A 24117-nucleotide genomic window follows, 5' to 3' on the forward strand; every position below is an offset into this window, starting at 1 on the left:
AAAAATATCACAAAAAAAGAATAAAAAATTTGGACCATGCCCTTACCTCTGTTCATTGATGATAATAGACCCATCAGGACCAATTGTGACCTGTGGTACTGGCAATGCACTGCTGCTATTGCTATCCTCATCCATTAAAGCCTCTTCAACACCCTCTTCCTCCTCCTCCACTTCTTCCTCCACCGATTTAGCAACTTTATTTTCTTTCTTGTTCTCCTTATCCTTGACTTCTGTTGTTGCTTTTTCTTTTGATCTACAAAAAAATAGCAAATTGAATAAAACCCTGAAAATTAAACCACCTTCAGGACCGATGAAAAATGTGGTCTAAATGAGAAGTCTGATTTCAGAGAATAAATGTGCTCTTTTGTAATGTAGAATGGAATAAGAGAATATGGCTGACATTGGGGTATAGTCACCTGAGGTAGGGCGGTCATAACGAGAAAGTTTTGATTACACTCTAAATTTTAAATATTGAAAATAATATTTGCAAATGCAGTAAATATGGCGTATTTTTGACTGACCAATTTAAGACAAACTTGGCTGTAACCTGCAGAAAACCTTCTGGAGATGGTGTCTGGTGTTTTACAGTACATAAACACAAGTTTCAGGAAAGTAGCAATAACACGATCTTCAAGATGGTTGCCATGGTGGCAATGTTGGATGTCAGATTGAAACCATTTTTAATGAGGACCAATCAGGCATCATACGAAGTCTAACAGTGAAAACCCTATGTTGAAATGACCATCCATGTAGAAGGAGTAGTGATAACAAGATTTTCAAGATGGCTACCATGGTGGCCATACTGGAGGTCAGATTGAAACCATTTTTAATGAGGACCAATCAGACATCATACGAAGTCTAATAGTGAAAACCCCATGCTGAAGTAACCATCCATGTAGAAGGAGTAGTGATAACAAGATTTTCAAGATGGCCATTGTCACAGCCACAATGGATATCCAAGCAGTACCATTTTCATTTAGGACCAACTAGACCAAGCAGTACCATTTTCATTTAGGACCATCTAGACCATAGCATGAATGTGTGTGCAGCTTCAAGGCAATCCTCCATGCAGTTTAGAAGGGATAGTGATAACAAACCTTTGCTAACAGACGGGCTGACAATAGATGACAATCAAAAGAAGTCTTTTAGTGAAAATTTCATGTTGATATGACCATCCATGCAGAAGTGATAGCATGATTTCAAAAGTATTAATAATACTCAGGACTACACTCAGAAACACTGTGAAGCAAGTACTTGAGTGTACTGTCTTTGTTTATTTGTACACATATATCAGCATGACTGACTCATAGCCTGGAAGTCACAGATCAAATCTTGACATGGTAATTGCTGTGTGCCACTATACAAGGCATTTAGGTTAGGTCATAAATCTATCCAACTGTCAACAAATACCAATATTCACTGGTGGATTAGCATATAATGGACAAGTACAAAACCAGGCAGATTGCATACTCTCAGTCCTTACATACTATAAAGTCAAAATAAGTTTCAGCCGTAAGAAGAACGGACGGGCTCAAAAAGACTTTAACAAGTCTTTTACAGAAGTAAACTCTCACTGCCATTTGAAGAAGAAAAAAAACAGGAATTTTCTAACTATAAGAAAAATTTAACAAAGAAATAAAGGCCCTAGAACAGACCATGCTATAAGCTTTGATTTCTGCACACTCTCACAAGAACTTACTTCATGGGATTCGAGGATGGATTCCAATATATCATGTCCTTCATTGTCATCTTAGTCCTGTCAGGGGGTTGATCTGTTGGAGCAACAATGACAGGTTGCTTCTTCTTCTTTGGTGGGGGCTGGATAACATAAAATATTGACAATAAAGCCATACAACTTTATCTTGACTACAAACCAAGCTAAGGTATCTGACTTTCTAAAACTTACACAAAAATCTTAAACACAGAACTTTAATGTTGATGACGACACTGCTGTTAACTAACAGAAAACTGACATCTATGTCCCACCCCTGCTAAATGCCAACATGACAATCACATAAACCAAAGAGTTAGGGAGGTAGTCAGCAAATTAATTAGTGTACTGCATTCTTTAAAAATGTGCAATTTACAGTATCAACCAGTCAAAAGTTCAATATTATCAACATACTGATTATTTAATTTGCCTAATGATTTTTTCAAAGAAAAACTTGACATCTTATTTAATACTTGTCCAGGCAGTATCTGTGCCAGTTGTGTTTTATGCCTTATCATTGCATGTGACAGTTGTGTTTCATGCCATATAACTGCATATTTCACAGAGAACTGTTTTATGCCATATCACTGCATGTTTCACAAAGGAGTGTTTTATGCCATTTCACTGCATATTCCACAAAAGGTGTGTTTTATGCCATTATCACTGCATCTGTGCCAGCTGTGTTTTATGACATTACACTGCATATTTCAAAGGGGTGTTTTATGCCATATCACTGCATCTGTGCCAGTTGTGTTTTGTCATATCAATGAATCTGAGCCAGATGTTTTGTGCCGTATCACTGCATGTGAGCTGTGTTTATGCCATACCACTGCATGTGACAGTAGTGTTTATGCTATACTGCTGCATGTGACAGTTGTGTTTATGCCATATTACTACATGTGCCATTTGTTTTATGCTGTATCACCCCATGTGAGTTATGTTTTATGCCATATCTCTCATATTTTAAAAAGGAGTGTTTTATGCTGTATCACTGCATATTTTAAAAAGTAGTGTTTTATGCCATATCACAGTATACAGTAAAATGTAGTTATTAATTTGGTATAGTCATGTTTTAAAAAAAATTGGTCATATAAATATACTAACTGACAATTAACTGCATCATAATACAACAAATTGTAACATTTTTATTTTTAACCTTATCAACCAGAACTGAATTTTACTGAAAGAACTTAAGTCTGGACTTAAACACTACATACTGTAAGCAGATCAACTGTCATCACAAAAATTAAGTTTTACTTGGTTATATGCATCTCTGTTTATTATGAAAAATTGGAAAGCCTTTTCTGTGTATGATCATTTTCTTGCGCATATCTTTATCCAAATATTGGATAGCATATGTGCACTTATTCTGTGTACATGCTTATTTTCACGTGTTTATTATCCCGATATTAGAAAAGCTATATGCACTAAATTTATGTACATGCTTATTTTCACGTGTTTATTATCCAGATATTAGAAAAGTTATATGCACTAAATTTATGTACATGCTTATTTTCACGTGTTTATTATCCAGATATTAGAAAAGTTATATGCACTAAATTTATGTACATGCTCATTTTCTTATGTTTATTATCCAAATATTGGAAAGCCTGTGTGCACTAATTTTCTAAATATTCTTACTCCCACATGTTTATTATTAAGATTTTACAGTTTATGATTAGCCAAACTCATTTTATCTCATAAGGGATATGGTAAACAAGGTTCCAGTGTACTTTAAATGGTCTACTGGGCAAAATGTTTCTGTATATGGTGACAATGTAGTTTAACAAATACAATAATGAGGAAAAAATAAAGACTTTCAATTTTAACCTCCCTACTTTCCACATCATTCTCCACCCCACCCTCCTAGATGATGTCCCTAAGGTCATAATGCAAAATCTGTCAAATATATTAAGCACATTCCAGCTCTGATTCATTAGTTTAGTCATAAAATGTTTGAAAATGTTGATGCAATTACAATTTTGTACATTTCACCTTTAACCCAACCAAAGGGACCCCAGTGGCAAGAGCCATTACTGATAGCCTTGTTGCGGATCATTATGAGAGGCACAAGGTAACTACATAGTTTCATGACATTCTGCTTCACCGTTTAAGACATGATAAACAGATGGAAAAACAAATGAAAGGACAGACAGACAGTTGGATAAATAGTGAGAGTATCAAAATATCCTGAAGCTTAGCTGAGGCAAAAGCAAAATTTCTTTCAATTAATGCAGTTTCTTATGCAGTGTATATTTACCTCACTGGTGCTGACAGTTCTGATCCTCTTGTCAACTGAATTCTTTAGTGGTGATTGGTTCAGCACAGGGGTCCAGTGTTTGACAGGTGAACGATTTACTGGAGACATAAGCTGGAGTGGGACAGGAGTAGGAATCATTGTTTGGGACATAAGCTGAAGTGGGACAGGGGTTGGAGTCATTGGTTGGGACTGTGATGATGGTACAGGTTCTTTCTCCTTTTCATTAACTGATGATAATTTGGTGCTACAAAAAAAGAAGTTATTATTATTATTATTTAGTATTAATCATGGTTCTCCATTAGAATAAAACTGGTGTAAAAATACACCTTTTTTGACAAATATCACCTACATGTCTTTGTGTTCTCCTAGAATAGTGACCAATTTCTAATTTAATTAACACAAAAAGATAATGAGCAATGTCAAAGATCACTTTCAGACAGTGTGTTGGCACACAATTGTAATGAGGTACATCACACATATGTCTGAAAGTGAAACTATAAACCTGGAAGTTCAGACAAAGCCAGGGATCTCAGGGACCCATAGCTTCTTATCACACCTGTTCTTCATGTAATGCATCCTCATTTGTTTGGGAAACAGACCTGCAGTAAAAACGATGCTAATAAAATACAAAAGTGATAGTGAAGACAACAAAGAGACCTCAAACTAAAAATGTATATTTAATGCTGATTCAGCCTTGGCTACAGTAAAGGATGCTGATAAAAATGGTGGGAGAAAAACATAGAGACCAGAGTAGGAGAATCAGTTCCTATGACTGAAAGGAGCGGTGGAAGACTGCTGGAAAACAAATAAATACTTTCACTTGAAATGGATATACTGCAGTGATATGTATTAGCCTTTAGTTGTCAATAATTTAACCTGACCATTTAAGTGTTGTTGAGTGCTATGCAAAAAAGTCAGACAATTTTGTATGCTGTCAAGAAAATTCTTAAAATTAGTGTAAAAAATTATGACTGCAAAGCAGCATATTCCATACAATAAAACAGTGAAATGATTTATCAGAATAATGATGGCACATACTGTACTTGAGGACTTTGAGAACCAGAATGTCATACATATATTTGTTATATCAAAGAACAGAAACATGTTTTTAAAAAAAGCAAACTTGTTTGAAAATCTAGTTTACAGATGATGGAATATATTATAATATGTTTTTGAACAAATAATGAAAAACAGATGCTCTCTAATGTAATCCAGATGTGTAATAAAATAATAATCATGTACTTTTTCATTTTTCCTTTATATCCAGTTTATGTCAGAGTCTATCAGAAATAGGCTGAAGACTCATGAGTTTCATGAGTCAAAAGTCCAGGACTCCTCATTCTGAAACTCTGAGAGCACTGACAGCATAAAGTACATAGCATATATACTCACTTTTAAATCAAAGCAAACTGCAAATAAAGATCCTGGTCTGCTATAGCATAATACATCTGCAGATCAGGGTCTATATTACTTGTTCTTCTGATTACTCCTAACAAACTGCACACATCTAGATCTGCGGATGCATTATGTGATGGCAGATCTGGGTTTGTGCAGTTTGCAGTTGGACCCAACTTATAATGTCATGTATATTTGATTTAACTGTTTGTTTGTTAGTTTTATTTTTTGTTTAAATTTCATTACATGTTACTGTAATTAAACTTTATTTACTGGATTTGACATTATCAGTTCTGCTTGACCTGACCGTTATTGATAAAAACCCAATGATAGAAATATTGTATCTAGTTTCTGACATTGATTCAGAACCAGTGATAGTTTTGGTAAACATCTTCTGAAATTTTTTTCAAAGTCTTTCTCAGAGTAAGAATTTTTAAGTGAAGTCAAGACCATACCTGTACTACGTGATAATTATCATGTAACAAACTTCCATTTCTTCTGGAATAATATTGTCTGTGATTCAACAAGAAACTTTATCCTATTACCCTCATAATATCATACAAAAATGGAACAATTCTTATTTTAATTACAAATGAAATCCTTTTAATGTGCAGAATAAAGATAAGAATTGAATAAATTGGGTATTGTACTCACTGTTCTGAAACTTAATGAATTTTTTTAATTTTTAAAATATACTTTGTGAACAATGCAAACATAAATGATGATAATAATGATACCCATTAGAATGCATCCAATCTCATGGTGACGATGACTAATTCAGGAGGCATTTCATCGTAGTGCTCAATTTCTTTGATCACAATGATCATGTGCAATCATTTCAAACATGCATGAACATCCAGAACTTGTCCCATCAACCAGTTTATCTGACTAAACACACCATCAAAAAACATGGACTGTGGTTACCACAGGAGCAATACATGGCCAACTTTGGACTAAATGCACCATCCTAAAACATGGACTGTGCTTACCACAGGAGCAATACATGGCCAACTTTGGACTAAATGCACCATCCTAAAACGTGGACTGTGATTATGACAGGAGCAATACATTGCCAACTTTGGACTAAATGCACCATCCTAAAACATGGACTGTGGTTACCACAGGAGCAATACATGGCCAACTTTGGATTAAATGCACCATCCTAAAACATGGACTGTGCTTACCACAGGAGCAACACATGAACAACTTTGGACTAAATGCACCATCCTAAAACATGGACTGTGATTATGACAGGAGCAATACATTGCCAACTTTGGACTAAATGCACCATTATAAAACATGCACTTTGCTTACCACAGGAGCAACACACTGCCAACTTTGAACTAAATGCTTAAAATTAAATTGTTCTGCATAATGTGAATGCGCCAAAAGATTTCTTAACATGTTTATGGTCAATCTGTTTGCATTTCACCTCTGAACAGGACCAGCTTAATTGAAATCATATTAAAAAAATTATTTTATACAGGTTTCTCTCTCTTATAAACTCTTTGAATGAAAACTGAGTGCAGTACCTAGCCTCTAGTACAGATCCTTCCTTTGGTTCTGCAGTCTTGTCAGCAACAAGATTTCTGTAAAAAAAACATCTGAAGTTAATAATCTGATAATACAGAAATATTTCAAAATTCAGTGAATTAATATTTTCAATAAAACAATACAAAAAGATTTTTCTACAATGCTAACAAAACATTTTAAGTACAAAAAAATAAAATATTCTTTTCCATCTGTTCCCTCATTATTGGCAAAAGTAACAAGCTGAGTTCTATAAGACCTGAGGTCCAACAAAAAATGTTACATTTTCAGAGGATCATCTGTTCTCTGGTTAGTGTTTCCCCATGACATACCTCAATGGAATGATCAGACGACTATAAAGCTGAGGCCTCATGAGAATACATGCAGGATGGAGCATCATTTATGTAAGGTCATTTATAATGAATACACATTTCAACAGAACTAGAAAATTTACAAAGCCATGACATTAATTTATATATTACTACTCTTCAAGTCTTAAATAGCACTTCTGAGTTTTAATTATAATATATAACTTCAATTCAACTTTACCATAGCATACTATCAAACTACAGATTACCAAGGGTCCATGCTATGGTGCCCTTTTGCTGGATTAATGCTTAATTTTCATATACCTGCAGATACATATACATATTTTATATACATACACATATGCACACACACACTTAGATAGGGGCCCGGAGTGGCCAAGTGGTCTAAAGTGCTCACCATTACGGATCACCACCATCTCACCTCTGTCTGCATGGGATCGAGTCTAGGATTTGGCCAATGTGGGTGAGAAAGCTAGCTTCTCGTGAGTCGGTGGTTCTTCCCGGGTTCTACCTCCATCATTAATACTGGCCACCATGCATAGCTTATCGTGTGCTGAAAAATGGCGTTAAACCCCACAACAACAACTGACTGATTGATCAATTAAAACACACTATTTTTGGGATGTTACACTAAATGAAGCAAATAAATTGCCAATAAGCTATTCAAATTTGTCCACACTAACATATTTCTTGTTTTGTCTCATTGATTATAACTTGATAGGCAAACAAACAAAAACTAATATTTGGTCCAAGTTAATCCACTCAAATCATAATTACATCTCTCTTCTTTATCATGAACATCAAAGATAATCTGGAAACACTCTAACCTTGAAACCATTATAAAAATTTAAGTGTAACATCAGTCACCTGTTAGCTCTGCCCCGTTTTGTAATCAATTTACATGGATGCAATATTATTGGATGATAAGGTGTAAACAGTAGTCAGTTAATGCCAATATTAGCATGTGGAGCGAATGTGTTATGGACAGTGAATGTTCAGTAAAAATACGCCATAGGTAAATTAAGGGTACCAGTAATTAAGACTAAAGTTCCAGCCTAAATCAATGTACGTACAAAAATGCACACAGAGGTCTCAGAAATGCTTAATTATGCGTATCTGGATGCCAATTTTTGATCGGGGACGCAGAAAATCACTGAGGCGGGAGTCCTCTGTATGCATGTAATAGGTGTGAGGCAACATTCAAAGACTTGCCAGTCCTGCTTCAGCCACCTGCTTTGTGGGAAAATGTGTTGATCAATTAGCTGTGCTGATATTTACAATGACCAAATTCAGTGACTGAAAGACCCCTTAATGTACACACATGCTGCCATTATAAGACTACATAAAAAAGAACATGATGCAATAGCTGGGCAACAAGTTCAAAGGCTTTGACTGGCAGCCGGGTGGGTAAACGTACTGATATTTACAGTGATTGAATTCAGAGGCAGAAAGACCCAGAGATGTGTATGTGGTCATTTATAAAAGTACATTAAATAACAACTTTAGCTTTCGTTATTGTGTTCATTTCCAAATGTATCAGAATAAGTAGTGCACGTGACATCAGAATCAAGACATGTTGAGGCTTAGACAAAATGCCATTTGTAAATTTGGATAAGTATTTTGGGGTTAAACAGCAAACTTACGAAGATTGTAACGAGATTCAGAAGAGTGCTAAAGCTGATAGAATTGATCGTTCGGATGGGACAGTAGCTATTTGTAAGAAAGTGTGATGCCTAGCTTAGTGTTTGGAAAAAGTCCTTACTTGGATTGTCAAAATTCAGTCTCACTCTGATGGATGTACAAGAGCTATTTAAGAGGTACATTGACTGACCATACCTTTTTTTAAATGCCCCTTGCCTTAGCCTGGTTAGTTCTAGTGTTGTAGCGAAATGTATTCATCAAGACATCAGTAGCTAGGCCTAGTTTTGATATCAATTACATTGACAAACAAACTCTTGCCCATTCACAAATAGCTGATTGACCATTAACCCTTTTCTGAGTAAGTAGCAACTATCAATTTCCTGCATGATATCCTCTGATAATAAAACATACAAACATGTGTTGTAAGATCAGAATCGGTGATCTGGATATATATTAACTGCCTCTTGTACACTATTTCATCATAAAATTTGTTTGAAACTGTAAGTGAACCAGTAGGCCTAATGGGAAATAATGGCAGACTCCGCTAAGTCTGGGATGTACCAGTTTATTAGATTGTCTGTTTTCGTAAATCATCGGGCAGATATATTCAGAAAAATATACAAATCATTGAAAGCAATGCCTAGGTATTATTTTATTAAAGATTTAACTTTAAAATGCAAGTTATGTAGGTCAGACACATATGGGACAATGCTATGTTGTGGAATTCGTGAGATGCGTTTTAAGGTCGAAGCTCTTTTCTGACTTAAAACGTATTTGCAAAAATACAGGGAAAAAAACAGCAAATAAGTTACTATTTGACCATTGCCTAAAATTACTACAAGTAAATAGAAAATAAATAAACCATAAATTTCCAATCTTGTAAATGGACTTTTGCAATGAAGCTACATTAAAGTGAGTGATTACATTACGTTAACCACTCCTTCTAAAAATAGATGCACTCAAGTCTGTGTTGATTCTGTAGGAAAGGGACTGCAACTTTTGATGGTGGGACTCCTATTTTTACAAAACGGGAGTCCTGGACTCCTAGTTTTAAAATCCTAGCGAGACCTCTGGCACAAACTGTAATTTCCTTGCATCTGAAGAGTTAGGCTTATCATCAAGCATAGTCCTTCAAATAAGAATTACAGTAATATAAGTTGGTGGAATATGTTGTATAAGTACTGTAAAAATGATAAAGTTTACTTGTGATTTAATGTTTGTTTGTAACTTAACCCTAAACAAAGGATAATACTTACTTGTTTGGTCTCCTTACAGCATCAGCAAGGTTTGGTTTAACTTTTGGCAGCCTTATTCTTGGTCTTGCATTTACCGCATTGACCTTAGGGAATTCCTGCATGGTAACACCTGAAGATATTTCTGACTCAGGTTCCTGTCTAACATCATTGGGTTTTTCTAAAACAATTTCAGACACTGATTTATCAATTATTTTAGTAAGGTTCTCAGTCTTATTCTCTTGAGATAAATCTAGCTGGTAGGACTGAACAGCGACTTCATCACCAATCTTGCTGGAATTTACAGTATCTGTATTCTGAGGCTGGTTTTGAGAAGTAACTTTAACAGATTCTGCGATAAAAGTCTCTGCTATTTCTTTTCGTGTATCACTGGCATCCACTTGATCTACAGTCACATTTAACAGAGGTATACTGCTGGATACCTCAGTCACATTTAACAGAGGTATACTAAGAGGACTGGCTTGAACTGAACTGGAAATAACTGCTTCTGGTGTTACTGAATTTTGATTATTTTTATCAACTGGTACTTTGTCATCAGTCTTCTCAAAAGTCTTGGATTCTTGAACATTTGATTTCAAGTTGGGTATATTCACCTTGCCAAATCGTCTAAATCTGGCACGCACTACAATACCAGTACCATTAGTATCTGTGTTATTATTCTCAATTTTAGAATGTTCATTCTTCTTCGAATTCTCAATTTTTGAATGTTCATTCTTATCCTTAATTTGGTCTGTAGCTGTTTCTTTTTTTGACTCTGATATTAAACAATTAGTTTCTTCAGTGCTAGCAACACTGCAATTAGCAAAAGGTGGTGTGTATTCAACACCTGCTTCATGTGATCTTGTCTTGATGACACATCCCTCTGGAACATCTTGTGCACGTGTTTCCTTAGGCTCATTTATGTCTGAAGATGTTATCTTCTCAGACTCAGTGAAAATCTGCCTAGGACTATCGAGTATTGAAACATCTAGATTATCCTGGGTATTTTGTTTTTCATTACCTAGCCCAATGGGTGTAGAGAAATCATCCTTTATCACTTTCACAAGTGAAGAAATGCTTTGAGTTGCTTGTTTTGTGGGATCCTTTGGACCTAGATTAGGTTTTATCTGTAGTCTTGCTCTCCTAGTTGCCATTATTTATGTCCTGCAAGAGGTTGATGCCTTTCTCTAAACTGAATATGGACAAAAGAAAAAGAAAAAAAGGATAATATAGCAGATTCGCATTATTTTATAATTTTTGGCAAAATGTCCTCCAGCTTGTTAGGTCTGTTAATGTTGTTTATTCAAAATGACAAGCCAATTATTATCATTTTCAATCTGCAATATTATACTGAATATTGCATTTGTTCACAATACTGTAGTGTTCGGTCATTTCTCCATGATTTTCAAACCAAGAGGGAATTTCCCACTGAATTTTCATCAGTTTGGTTGGATTTTAAATTAAAAGGGGTGATTTTTTATATACAAAAATAACATAATTTATGAAAAGACACCTTACGCTAAATCTGTTGTTTTCACGTGACATTAGAAAACGTGTGTACTTCCATATCTGCCATTTTGATTCTCTTACCACACAAACTGGCACCTAACAACATTGTTCATCCCACATAATTATGAAGGCATGTCTCATTTTGTGTGCAAGGATATAATATAATATCACATTCTGTTGTGCATATCAACTGCACAAGACTAAATGTGTGACTTTTCTCCTTTTTTCTTCAAGTAAAACATTGAAATTTCAACCATCTTTGTTATTCTTTTATAAACAAATAGATCCATCAATAAACAGATGCATAAACAAATGGATACACAAATAAGTAGAAACATGTAATGATTTTCAATTTATGTGGGCAGAAATTGATCATTTGATTATAGTTCAAGTTAAAAACCCAACTGTTAATACAACATGTATATATTTTCATCTTTTTAAAAGTATTTCAAGAATAATCGGTTATGACGTTTGGTATAAAGTCATGCTCCGTTAGTCAAATGTTTCATTTTAATACATTTAAGATGAAATTTCTTTGAATGGTTATAGCTTATATCAGTATCATCCTACGTCCATTATCTCCACCATAAATACAATATTTGACCCTATTTATTAAAACTGGTTTGTCAGCTGTCTTTGGCACATGCAAGTGTTTGTGAAAAGCATTTGTACATAAACTTTCTGGCATAATACACATGCCATGAAATTTTATTTCCATAACTGTTATTGTATCCCAAAGATCATCGTCCGTAAATACTCTTTCAAGGTGACAAGCTTCGGGACATCACACATTTTTTTAAAAGACAATATTGTCTGTTTGTATAAAAAATAACTGCATTTATATTTGATAGCAATATGCTTGATTAGGGTTCAATTTCACTCTTCTGTCTTTCAATATAGCCAGGTAACTTAGTTTTATTTTTACTTTCGTATCATAGAGGCACATAATCCCAAGTATAATCTATGCAAAATTTTGATTAAGTAAATATCCTAATCGACAATCAAATCAGATTATTATCTTGAATATACGTGAAGACTCCTGTTCATAAAGGTTTGTTTGGGAGTCAAAATGGTGGCACAAGATACACGCTCGTTGCATTGGGGGTATTTGCATACACAATCGTGACGTCTGTGAAAACAACCCATACTGCTTATAATAACTAGATAATAAATGAGAACTTCACATTGCTTAATTGCAGAAAGTCACTTACAAAATAAAATTGAGCTTTGTTAATATTAATTAATGTTACACAGGTTGTTATGCTCATTACAAACTGACCATGATGCTATTTTCACACACATGCTAAATTTTAGGGCGTGATTCGTAAAGTTTTAAGGGGTGCTTGTGTAATCATGCATCATAGAGAGAACACATTATGGGGACCTGAATGAAATGGACTAAGAAGTGCCTCTCATGTAAGATACAATATTGCTAACAAAATCTATGACAGCAGAAAATCACATCTTGATTGAAATTTTACTCAAAAAACGTTTACTGAACAATTCCTCTAAATTAGTGTACTGTATCTTAAACAATAGATGCATCTCAATTTAAACCCAAGGTGAGTAAACAAGCTCACAGGCGCTCGTAAAAAGCACATTTTGGAGTATATGTCAATGAACTGAAGGCTGGACTGGTTGGTTATAACCTCTAACAGTATGAATATAACACAAGTGTGTTACAGGTTAGACACCCCCCTCAGCCCTCAATTAACTGACACAGGCGCTCATATCGTTGCTTACAACTGACCTGTCATACATGTACTATATAATAACTATTATATTCATTATAGTACACGTATGACAGGTCAATTGTAAGCAACGATACGAGCCCGTGTTCATTGACGGATACTCCCCCAATGTTCTTTGTAATAAGCCCTGTGAACAAGCTAACCTGTTACTCTGGTAAGTAAGTGTTCTATGTTGATTTTGTTACAAATCTGAATTAAAAAAAGAACTTTTTCCGTCTTATAAGACAGTCTAAACAACCACAATTCCATAGAACCAGTGTTACATATGGTATGGCACCTGCCAGTGCCAGCACCACAAGAATCGTTTCTCTTAAACACCATTACTTTAAAAATAAAAACCATGCTTACAATGTAATCTTATAATAAATACTGTTCGGATTGTATAAGCATATTATTAATATGATTACTGTTTAAATCATGATTCAATTAGTTGAAATACTGTCGACGATGTCAACAGTGTCTTGCAGTGCACATCCGTAACAAGAACCGGAAGTCCACAGCGAGAACCACTGCTAATATCCACACTCGGAACCAATTAAAGATTGATTCCTCTTTATCAACAACTGCACACAGTACAATAATAATAATAATAATAATAATAATAATAATAATAATAATCTTAATAATAATAATAATAGTAATAATAATAATAATAAAATGTGTTAACACTGTCTTGATAAGCAAAGTGTAATGTTTCTTTGTGCACAGAGGATTGTGATATAATGGTAGATATCCCCCGCCTCTCTCTCTCTCTCTCTCTCTACACACACACACACACACACACACACACATTAAGATATGTCAACGAAGCGTGACAAATTCGTCGCATACGTTTCTTGCGTATATAGAAGAAGATAAAAAAAACTTTGCAAAATATTGAACCCGAATTTAGAGCTACCGTTGTTCATGTTAAATTTTTCATTAGTAAGTTAAAACGATTTTCTACTCTACTGCTAAATATGACATTAATGATTAATTTTATTTTTAATTTTTAACGGCGCATCAGCACTGTTAGGCTATTTAGCGCCAAACAAAATGTTATTTGTATAATCTTTTTAAAAAATTATAAAAGGTCCTATATCGATAAGCAATATAAAAGAACAAATGGTTGAAATTGAAAACGGTAAGAGGGTAACGGTGCAGAATAAAGCTTCCCGATCAACGGGAGATGGAAATGTTCTATGTTAATGAAAATAGATGAAAAGGTATTAAAATGGGACGGTATATATATTGCATAAAACTGCACAAGGTGATAGCATAAAAGTCAGAGTTTAGAGTAAATATTTCAGGAACTCTATAATACGAGTGATATTTATAGTATCAAAAAGTTCTTTCATGTCATGCACAATGTAATAACGATCGTGCGTAGGTTGCAGGTCAAAGCACTCTATCATAAAGTGCTTGACAGTGAATGGTTCATTGCAAGAAACGCACTCTGGTGGGTCTTCACCTTTTAGTATGTGGGAGTGGGTGATATAAGTATGACCAATTCGGATTCTTGCAATGACTATATCCTCCCTACGCATGGTTCTGTAGGAAGGAGTCCATTCTCCTAGAGTTGGCTTGATTGCATGAAGTTTGTTATTTACATCATCATTCCATGATGCCTGCCACTTCTGACGAAAGAACTTTCTGATACTAGGTTTAAAATCAGTATACGGTATTTTAAAATCAGATGGTTCTAGAGTAAGGGCCATTTTAGCAGCGCAATCAGCTTTTTCATTACCTTTAATACCAATATGGCTAGGTAACCAACAGTATATTATATCGTGGGAGACACTCATCTCGGTATTTTTGACGAGTATGTTTTTCAATAATGGATTCTCCAGTTTTCTATTGTGCAATGACTGAAGTACTGATAGTGAGTCAGAGAAGATAATACTGTTTAAAATACGTTTGCTTGCTATATGTTGCAGGGCAAGGTCTATTGCTCTGATTTCGGCTGAAAAAATTGATGTTCCATTTGGTAAGCGAACGTGCGTTGTGTGATTTCCACAAACGAAGGCTGCAGCAGCCTTTTCCTCATCCTTTGATCCGTCGGTATAAATTCTTGTGTAGTTTTTAAATTCGGTGAGGAGTTCTTGATAACAGTTGTGGAAGACGGAAGGGTTTGTCTCAGATTTTTTTCCATCGTGTAGCGAAAAAAGTACTTTTGGTTGTTTAAGTAGCCAGGGTGGTGTTTCGGAGATGGACGTTTTCTGAATTTTAGAAAGATCTATTTTTGTACTGTCAAGGCTGGATGATATTCTAATGCCAAAGGAAGGTATGGCGTTTGGTTTATTTTCGTATAAGGTTTTGTATTTGGGTTGAAAAACAGCCGAAAAAGCAGGATTCAGAGGATTTGGTTTTAATTTGAGAGCATACTGTGCGGAAAGCATTTCTCTACGATGCGATAACGGTGGTTCAATCGCTTCAGCTAGTAGGCTTTCACAAGGGGATGTTTTAAATGCTCCCAGAGCCAGTCTTATTCCCTGATGATGAATTGGATCAAGCATTTTAAGATATGACTTTCGGGATGAACCATACACAACGCAACCATAGTCTAGTTTGGAGCGAATAAACGTTCTATATAAATTCAGGATGACTTTTCTATCAGCACACCAGTCAGTGTGCGCTACTACTTTAAGTAGGTCAAGTGCTTTTAAGCATTTGGCTTTCAAATTTTTTACGTGTGGAATAAAAGTCAGATTTCTGTCAAAGATAATACCCAAAAATTTTGTTTCCTCAACAACTGGAATAGGTGTTCCGTCCAGCGTGAGTTTAGGTTCATCGTGGTGTCGTCGTAATTGACAGAAATGAATGCATACCGTTTTTGATTTCGAGAATTTGAAGCCGTTCGTACTAGCCCAATTTTGAATCTTGTTGATATTTTGCTGTAGTTGTCTTTCAATTGTATGCATGTGCTTTGATCGATAACATATGAGAAAATCATCAACATATAGTGAGCAATCCACACCAGGAGTCAAACGCTTGGTGATGTTATTAATTTTGATATTGAAAAGTGTCACAGATAAAATACTGCCCTGGGGCACACCCATCTCTTGCTCGTGCAAATCTGAGAGAGTAGAGCCCACTCGTACCTTGAATTCTCTGTCTGAGAGGAAGTTGGATATGAAAGAGGGCAGACGGCCTTTTAGACCTAGATCGTGCAGGTCTTTTAGTATCCCGTACTTCCATGTTGTGTCATAGGCCTTTTCTAAATCAAAGAAAACCGCTACTAAATGTTCTTTCTTGATAAATGCATCGCGAATGAATGTTTCTAGTCTAACCAGATGATCGTTGGTGCTCCGTCCATAACGAAAGCCACTTTGGAAAGGAGATATTAAATTGTTAGTTTCCAGGTACCATACAAGCCGAGAATTGATCATTCGTTCCATTGTTTTGCACATGCAGCTTGTGAGTGCAATAGGTCGATAGTTGGTAGGATCTTCGCTATCTTTACTGGGTTTGGGAACTGGTATTACTGTTGCTTCTTTCCATATTTTAGGTAGATTACCAGTAATCCATAAATCACTGAAGAGTTTCAAAAGAGATGTTAAAGATGATTCTGGGAGATGTTTTAAAAACTGGTAATGTATTTTGTCAGGCCCAGCGGAAGTATCATGGGCCTTGTCTAAAGCCTCCATAAGCTGGTTGTAGCTTTCCGAGTTGTTGGATGTGAATTTTAAACGTGACTTTTCTTTCTGAGTTTTCAATTTATGGAAGGATTCGTAATAATTAGATGATGAGGAATTTTTAGAGAATGTATCAGCAAGAACATTTGCTATGTCACGTTTTGAGCTAAAATTGTTATTGTTCAGTTTCAGATGTCGGAAAGAATTGTGTTTTCTCTTTCCGTTTATTTTGCGGATCGTGCCCCAAACTTTCTTAATTGAGGAACAAGAGTTTAAAGAGGAAACATATTTCATCCATGATGCTCGTTTACTTTCTTTGATTGTGCGGCGAGCTTTGTCCCGGACAATACGATATTTACTTAAATTCTCGGGCGTCGGATGATTGTTAAATTTTTTCAAGGCTTCTCGGCGTTGCCGTATGGCTTCCTTACATTCCTTAGTGAGCCAAGGTTTTAGGGTTCTTTTACAGTTTGTTGAGGACTTGGGGATAGATTCTTCTGCAATGTCGGTTAAAATAGATGTAAAATGCTGAATGGGGTCGTTAAAATTGAAAACTGTATCCTCATTCAGCCTAGTTTTACAGAGTGTTTCGAACTTGGCCCAGTCGGCCTTCTTTAAATTCCATTGTGGAATTACTTCATCAATTGTAGAGTTATGATTTACAAGGGAGATTGGGAAGTGATCGCTGCTGTGAAGGTCATCAGCGACCTTCCATTCATAGTCCAAAAGCAGCGAAGGAGAACAAATTGTCAAATCGATGCATGTGTATGTACCCGTGTCTGGGTGTAAATATGTCGATGTTTTGGAGTTATATAGACACAGATCGTGTCTAGAAATAAAGTCTTCAACTTTGTGACCTCTGTCACTTATATGATTTGATCCCCATAAAATGTTATGGGCATTAAAATCCCCTAGTAAAACAAATGGCGCGGGAAGCTGTTGAACAAGGTTGTCTAATTCGTTTGGTACTAGGTTAGTGTTTGGTGGTAAATAAATAGAGCACAATGTAATCACTCGATGAAGAGTGACGCTTACAGCAATGGCTTGTAAATTTGTGTTTAAATGGATGACTCTATGAGGGGCTCTGTTGTTCACAATAACAGAAACTCCTCCTGATGCCCTATCAACATTTGGAGAGCAGGTGTTAAACAGGGAGTAGTTTTTAAATGTGATATTGTCCGTATCTTTCAAGAATGTTTCTTGAAGGCATAGTACCGCAGGATCATGTTCGTTTAAAAGCAGGAGAATATCATTGTAATTTGCTTTAAGTCCTCGACAATTCCATTGTATGATAGTGTTTTTCATTATAAATTTAAATTAAAGATTGTGGAGCTAGGTTAGACCTTTCGCAGAGGGAATTTGTTTGGTTATTTCTCTGGAGGAAGTACGGGGGTGAATGTTTTGTTTGTAGGTCTGGAGTTCCCTTGGGCGCATGGAGCAGTTTCTCCTGCATCCATGCTCTCGATGTCTCCAAACCTGTTATAAAGTTTGATGGGGTCATCTGACCCCTTTTGTTGCCTGTTTCCATGAGATCTGTTTTTGTTTTTTGGTGATTTCGGTTGTTGGGTATTGCTGAAAGTAGTTTGTGTAGATGCCGTGTTTTTCTGTGATTGGTAATGAGGGGTGTTTGAGCTTGATGTTGAATCAGGTGCTTCTGTTTGTGTTTGAGCGTCCTTCGTTGTTTTAGGATTGTTCTTCACTACAGGGGAGAAGGATGGGCCAGGATGGGCTGTTTTCGCCTGTACAAGTTTTCTGGCTTCTGGATAGGGAATATTATTTGTGTATTATAAATATGACATTAACAGGTACCAATAAACTCTCTCTCTCTCTCTCTCTCTCTCTCTCTCTCTGTTAGATGCATCCACAATAGGAATTAAATAATCGCATGCGCTACTGCACCTTACAGAGTGTATTGTGCTTGCAAAACTTTCAGGTGAATTTAGTGGATACCATTAATCTGTTGATTAATTAAAAATTGACATCCACACACAACTCTATGTAACAATGGACGACATTTGATTTCATATTGCAGGCTTCCTTATTCCCTCCTCACCATGAACCAACACCACTTGTTTCACGATATTAATTTTTTTTTTGTTTTGTTGCTAACTCTTACGTACAAATCTCAGAATAAATGACAAATTGAAAGTATACGCTCTCTACAGCTTGATATAGCTACATACAATTTCAAGTTTGTTTGTTTCTTTATGTATTTTTAAAATCATATGCCGATAATATGTGGAATACGAGCATTTACATCGGCGATCACAATATTATAACTTGGAAGCAAAACAATTAAAGGCATTTAATCTTGCAATAGTCAAAACTTTGCTACGATATTTCAAATTACAAGCCGAAGGCGTCCTCGGAAACCTAAAAGATGGTGTTGTTGAGAATGACGAACGTCTTTCAATGACGCTTAAGGAACGATTTTCACCGCCCAATCCAAAGGAATTGTACGAAGCCAAGGTGATAGAGAGAAGACAAAGAACTGGCAAATCACTTCATGAATTTGGACAAAGTATCAGGAGACGTGTTCCCTTAGCCGGATATTTAACTGAAGTTCTGGCCAAAGAAAATGTTATTGTTGCAGTGTTAATTTCGGATATATGACTGCGCATTCAACAGGTGCGGCCCCAACACAAAGCCGAGAAATTGGAAGCCATTGATAGCGCATAAAAATAGCACAAGTGTGCTCGTAGTCACTATCGCCCGTTAGAAACCGATGAAAAAGAACGGATGAAAATATCAGAATCAGTGGCTATGGTGCATATGCTGGTTCCACGGAAACAAATGATCGGAGAGTCCCATGACGAAACAAGTATGCTGAAAAAGTCGTCTGAGTGCAATAAAGTCCTATGTACAAAGAACTCCACGATCAAACATCTTAACCACACCACAACATTCAATTTCGACCACACATCGTTTGAACTAGTCCAAACCACACTCACACTGGAGCAAAGGTTAGGCCATTATTTCTGCATATAGCGCCCTCCTCCTAGTAGAAAAAACAAGTTGGCTGGATCTCTCTTTTTGGAGCAGTTTCCGAACCTCCTGGAGTATGGAAATTCAATAGTTGGCAACCTGATTATTCTTGGAGATTTCAACTTTCACTTTGACTGTCCCGGAAACCCAAACACATCAAAACTCATAGATTCCATTCATGTTTTCAACCTCAAACAGTCAGTTAACCAACCCACCCATAAACATGGTCACATTTTAGACTGGATTCTTCATAGAGCTGATGATAACATTATACGGTCTTCCCTGGTATACCGTGACCTTGCATCAGATCACCTCTGCATTATATGCCATCTTGACGTATCAGTCCCTAACCCTCCACCTTTATCTGCTACTAAGAGAAACCTCCGTATGATAAATAGAACCAAACTAATGCACGACATCCAAGCAAACCTAACAACTTGCTTACCTCCTACAGCAGAAAAACTCGATAACTGCCTGCGTTCATTGCTCGACAAACATGCCCCAGCTACCAAGTGCAGAGTATCAATTCAAAAGTGTTCTCCAATGTATAGCAGTGTTAGGGACCAGCTTCGCACTACTGAAAGAGACCGCTGTACAACTGAGAGGCTTTGGCTTTCCACCAGACTCACTATTCATAAGCAAATCTATGAAGCCGCTAAGAAGAATGTCACAAATATAGTCCATGCAGCGAAATCAGCCCACTACGCTACTGAGATCACGGAAAGTTCAAGCTGCAAAGAGCTCTTCGAGATTGTTGTTGTTGTTGTTGGGTTTAACGCCATATTTCAGCACACGATAGGCTATGCATGGTGGCCAGTATTAATGGTGGAGGAAGAACTCGGGAAAACGCCGGGAAGAACCACCGACCCACGAGAAGCTACTGGCAAGCTTTCTCACATACCCACATTGGCTGAATCCTAGACTCGAACCTACGCAGACAGAGGTGAGATGGCAGTGATCCGTAACGGAGAGCGCTTTAGACCACTCGGCCACTCGGGGCCCCGCTCTTCGAGATTACTAACAAGCCAATGTCAATGAACAAATCTACACCACTTCCAACTACCTTCTCTCCAGTCGACCTTCCGGACATGTTTGCAAATTGCTTCAGTGACAAAGTACAAACCATTAGTGATAAGCTTGACACCACAATTTTAACTGACTAGTCGTCACCATACATTTGGGATACAGAATTTGAGCGGCAACCATTAGCATCATTTGAACCTGTCTCTATGGATTTCGTGCGTACAATCCTGATGAAGAGTGCACCAAAGTCATGTGAACTTGATCCAATTCCAACATCACTGCTGCTTGAGTGCTTAGATCCAGTAATGCCTTCACTAACTGATGTTATTAATACCTCTCTCTCATCCGGGGAATTCCCATCATTTTTCAAAACTGCCATTGTAAAGCCTCTGCTGAAGAAACCAACACTTGACCATAACGATTTAAAGAACTACCGCCCAGTTTCTAATCTTCCATTCATATAAAAAAATCTTAGAAAAGGTTGTTCTATCCCAGCTTGTATCTCATCTGAATTCAAACAGTCTTTTTAGCAATGTACAATCTGCATATCGCCCTTGCCACAGTACTGAAACTACTCTTCTAAAAGTAGTTAATGACATTCTCTCTGCGTTGGATAGCGGAAATATTACAGTCCCCACCCTCCTTGATTTGTCTGCAGCATTTGACACAATTGACCATGATATATTACTTCACCGTCTCCAGCATGTATTTGGCATTCATGATACAGCCTTACTGTGGTTCAAGTCCTACTTGGTCAACAGGGCACAAATTGTATCTGCAAATGGAATACACTCCAGCCCAGTTGATCTATGTTGTGGTGTTCCACAGAGGTTTGTTCTTGGACCTGTTCTCTTCATTCTATACACTCAGTCGCTCTAAAGTGCTATAGATCATCATCCAGTGTCTCACCAATTGTACACTGATGACACCCAAATATACGAGTCTAGCCACCCAACTGAAGTTGATGCTACTATCCAAGGTGTAGAGAGGTGCATTTCTGATGTGAAATCATGGATGACATGTAACAAGCTGCAGATGAATAATGATAAAACTGAGGCCATTCTGATTACAACACAAGAACTTTCTCATTCACATCATTTACCTCAAACAATAATTATCAGCAACACCAACATTAAATTCACACAATCAGTACAAAACCTAGGTGTTACTCTGGACAGGACTCTCACATTGCACCAACATGTCATGAACATATGCAAGGCTGCATATCTTAAGCTGAGACGCATCAGCTCAATTCGCAAATATCTTTCAGTTGATGCCACTAAAACACTTGTGTGTACATTAGTACTTTCAAGATTGGACTATTGTAATTCATTTCTGTCTGGTTCATCTCAATATCTACTCCAGAAATGTCAAAAAGTTCAAAACACAGCTGCTCGGATCATACTTAGAGTACCAAGACCAGAGCACACCTCTCCGCTGCTCTGTACCATACACTGGCTATCCATTCGATCCAGAATCAAACACATAATTTGTTCTCTGTGCTACGTTTCACTATCGGACTCTAGTCCAACATACCTATCCGATCTCACCCATGTGAACACACCAACAAGATACTTACGCTCCTCTTCTGACAATCGTATACTCATTATTCCCACTATGAAAACAAAGTCATATGGACAGCGTTCTTTTGCATACCAGGGTCCAGCAACATTGAATGAATTGCCCACTGATATTAGGCACAAAGACACAGTGATCCCATTCAAGAGTGCTCTCAAAACTCACTTATTCTGACTGCATGAACAAACTTAAAGACCTAATAATATTTCCTACCTTAAATATTTTCAGAATGTTTTTTATGTTTTCTAATTTCATGGTGTTTGTTTTTGTAATCATATCATTATATGTTTTTTTGATCTTATAGGTGTTGTCTAATGTTGTAAAGCGCTTAGAGCTTCTAAAGATTAGGCGCTATACAAAGTCCTCATTATTATTATTATTATTATTACTAAAATTAGAGCGGATTCTTATAAGAATTCTTACTCTAAACCCCTGAATCTCATCACGTAGTTCAAATGTGGCCAGAGAGGACATAATAAAAAATTGTCCAGAAGCAAAACAACCTGAAAAAGATGGTAGTAAAAATACAAAGGGCCAATCTGCAGTCGACGCAGAGCGAAGATTTCGCATGTGCCAAGAGTGGCGCTGCGACATTCATCCAAAACGATACGGGGGTGGGGGTGGGGGAGGAAACAGCCGGCGGCATATGGTTGAAGTCCAGTCTGTAACTACTGGGGCAGAAATGTTTGTTACAGCTAACATTCCAGGTCTCGAGACCAAGTTTTTGACTGATACTGGAGTGACTATCACACTGTTGTCTGAGATATTCAGTTCGCAGATTCCTATCCAAAACCGGCCTCCACTCTTCAAAGCTAAGCATGATATTGTCTCTGCAGAAGATAATTTGCTGACATTTTTAAGACAAACAAGTTTCTCTTTTGTTTAAGACAGTAATTTTTACCACGGTAAAGCAGTGGTGTCAAAATATGATGTTGCCGGGATCATAAATTTCGACCTCATGAAGAACAACTGTGCATGAAAAGATGTTGCCAATGACATATTTAAGATTGGCGACAAGTCGCTGCCCGTCTAGTTCAAAGGGATGTTGGTGTGTTACAATACAGCTGTTAAAGCAGCTGAGAACTTGCCACCTAGGAATGAGATTTTCACACCCGTAATCTGCTATGTTCATGAAGGATAAACACATCACCAGTTTGAGGGGCTGATGGAGCCATCAAAATCGTTTTGAAGAAAGACCAAACATTGGTGACCAAACATTAGTAAAAGGCGCACATACAGTTTGGCTACGGATGATGAATCCGTTAAATGAATCGCAAATGTTATATCAAGGAACAATAGTAGTCGAATTTTTCCTGGCTGAGCTTGTCATCTGCCGAATAGCAGGAAACAGTCAGTCTGCAGGGTGACAAACTAACAGACTGTCTGACAGCTTTATCTATCAACAACGTTTAAACTATCACCGGAGCAAGCAGAGAACGTATAATAATTGCTTTGTAAACACTCGGGGGTATTTGCATCTTTAAGCCATGTTCTTGGGCGCACGGGCATAGTGAATCATGCCACGAACACAGGAGATCTTAAGTCAACAAAGCAGCCAC

At 36.8% G+C, this 24117-nt stretch overlaps 1 protein-coding gene across 2 annotated transcripts in view; it reads right to left on the reverse strand.

Moving 5' to 3' along the window:
• Positions 1-13854, reverse strand: part of LOC149785123 (uncharacterized) — a 42156-nt gene extending 28302 nt beyond the window's left edge. The window contains exons 1-6 of one of the 2 annotated variants that reach the window (XM_089978892.1): positions 13766-13854; positions 10123-11290; positions 6899-6955; positions 3972-4215; positions 1700-1818; positions 47-253 (exon numbers count right to left, since the gene is read on the reverse strand). In XM_089978892.1, coding sequence (XP_089835018.1) covers positions 47-253; positions 1700-1818; positions 3972-4215; positions 6899-6955; positions 10123-11252 — 1757 coding nt within the window. In that variant the 5' untranslated portion in view covers positions 11253-11290; positions 13766-13854. Of the gene's footprint in view, positions 1-46; positions 254-1699; positions 1819-3971; positions 4216-6898; positions 6956-10122; positions 11291-13706 lie in introns of both variants that reach the window. The other variant, XM_089978891.1, reaches the window with a different exon arrangement.
• Between the last annotated feature and the right edge of the window lie 10263 nt (positions 13855-24117).

This window comes from Sinohyriopsis cumingii, chromosome 13 (assembly GCF_028554795.1).
Source record: "Sinohyriopsis cumingii isolate HCF-2022 chromosome 13, ASM2855479v2, whole genome shotgun sequence".
NCBI classification, from domain to species: domain Eukaryota; kingdom Metazoa; phylum Mollusca; class Bivalvia; order Unionida; family Unionidae; genus Sinohyriopsis; species Sinohyriopsis cumingii.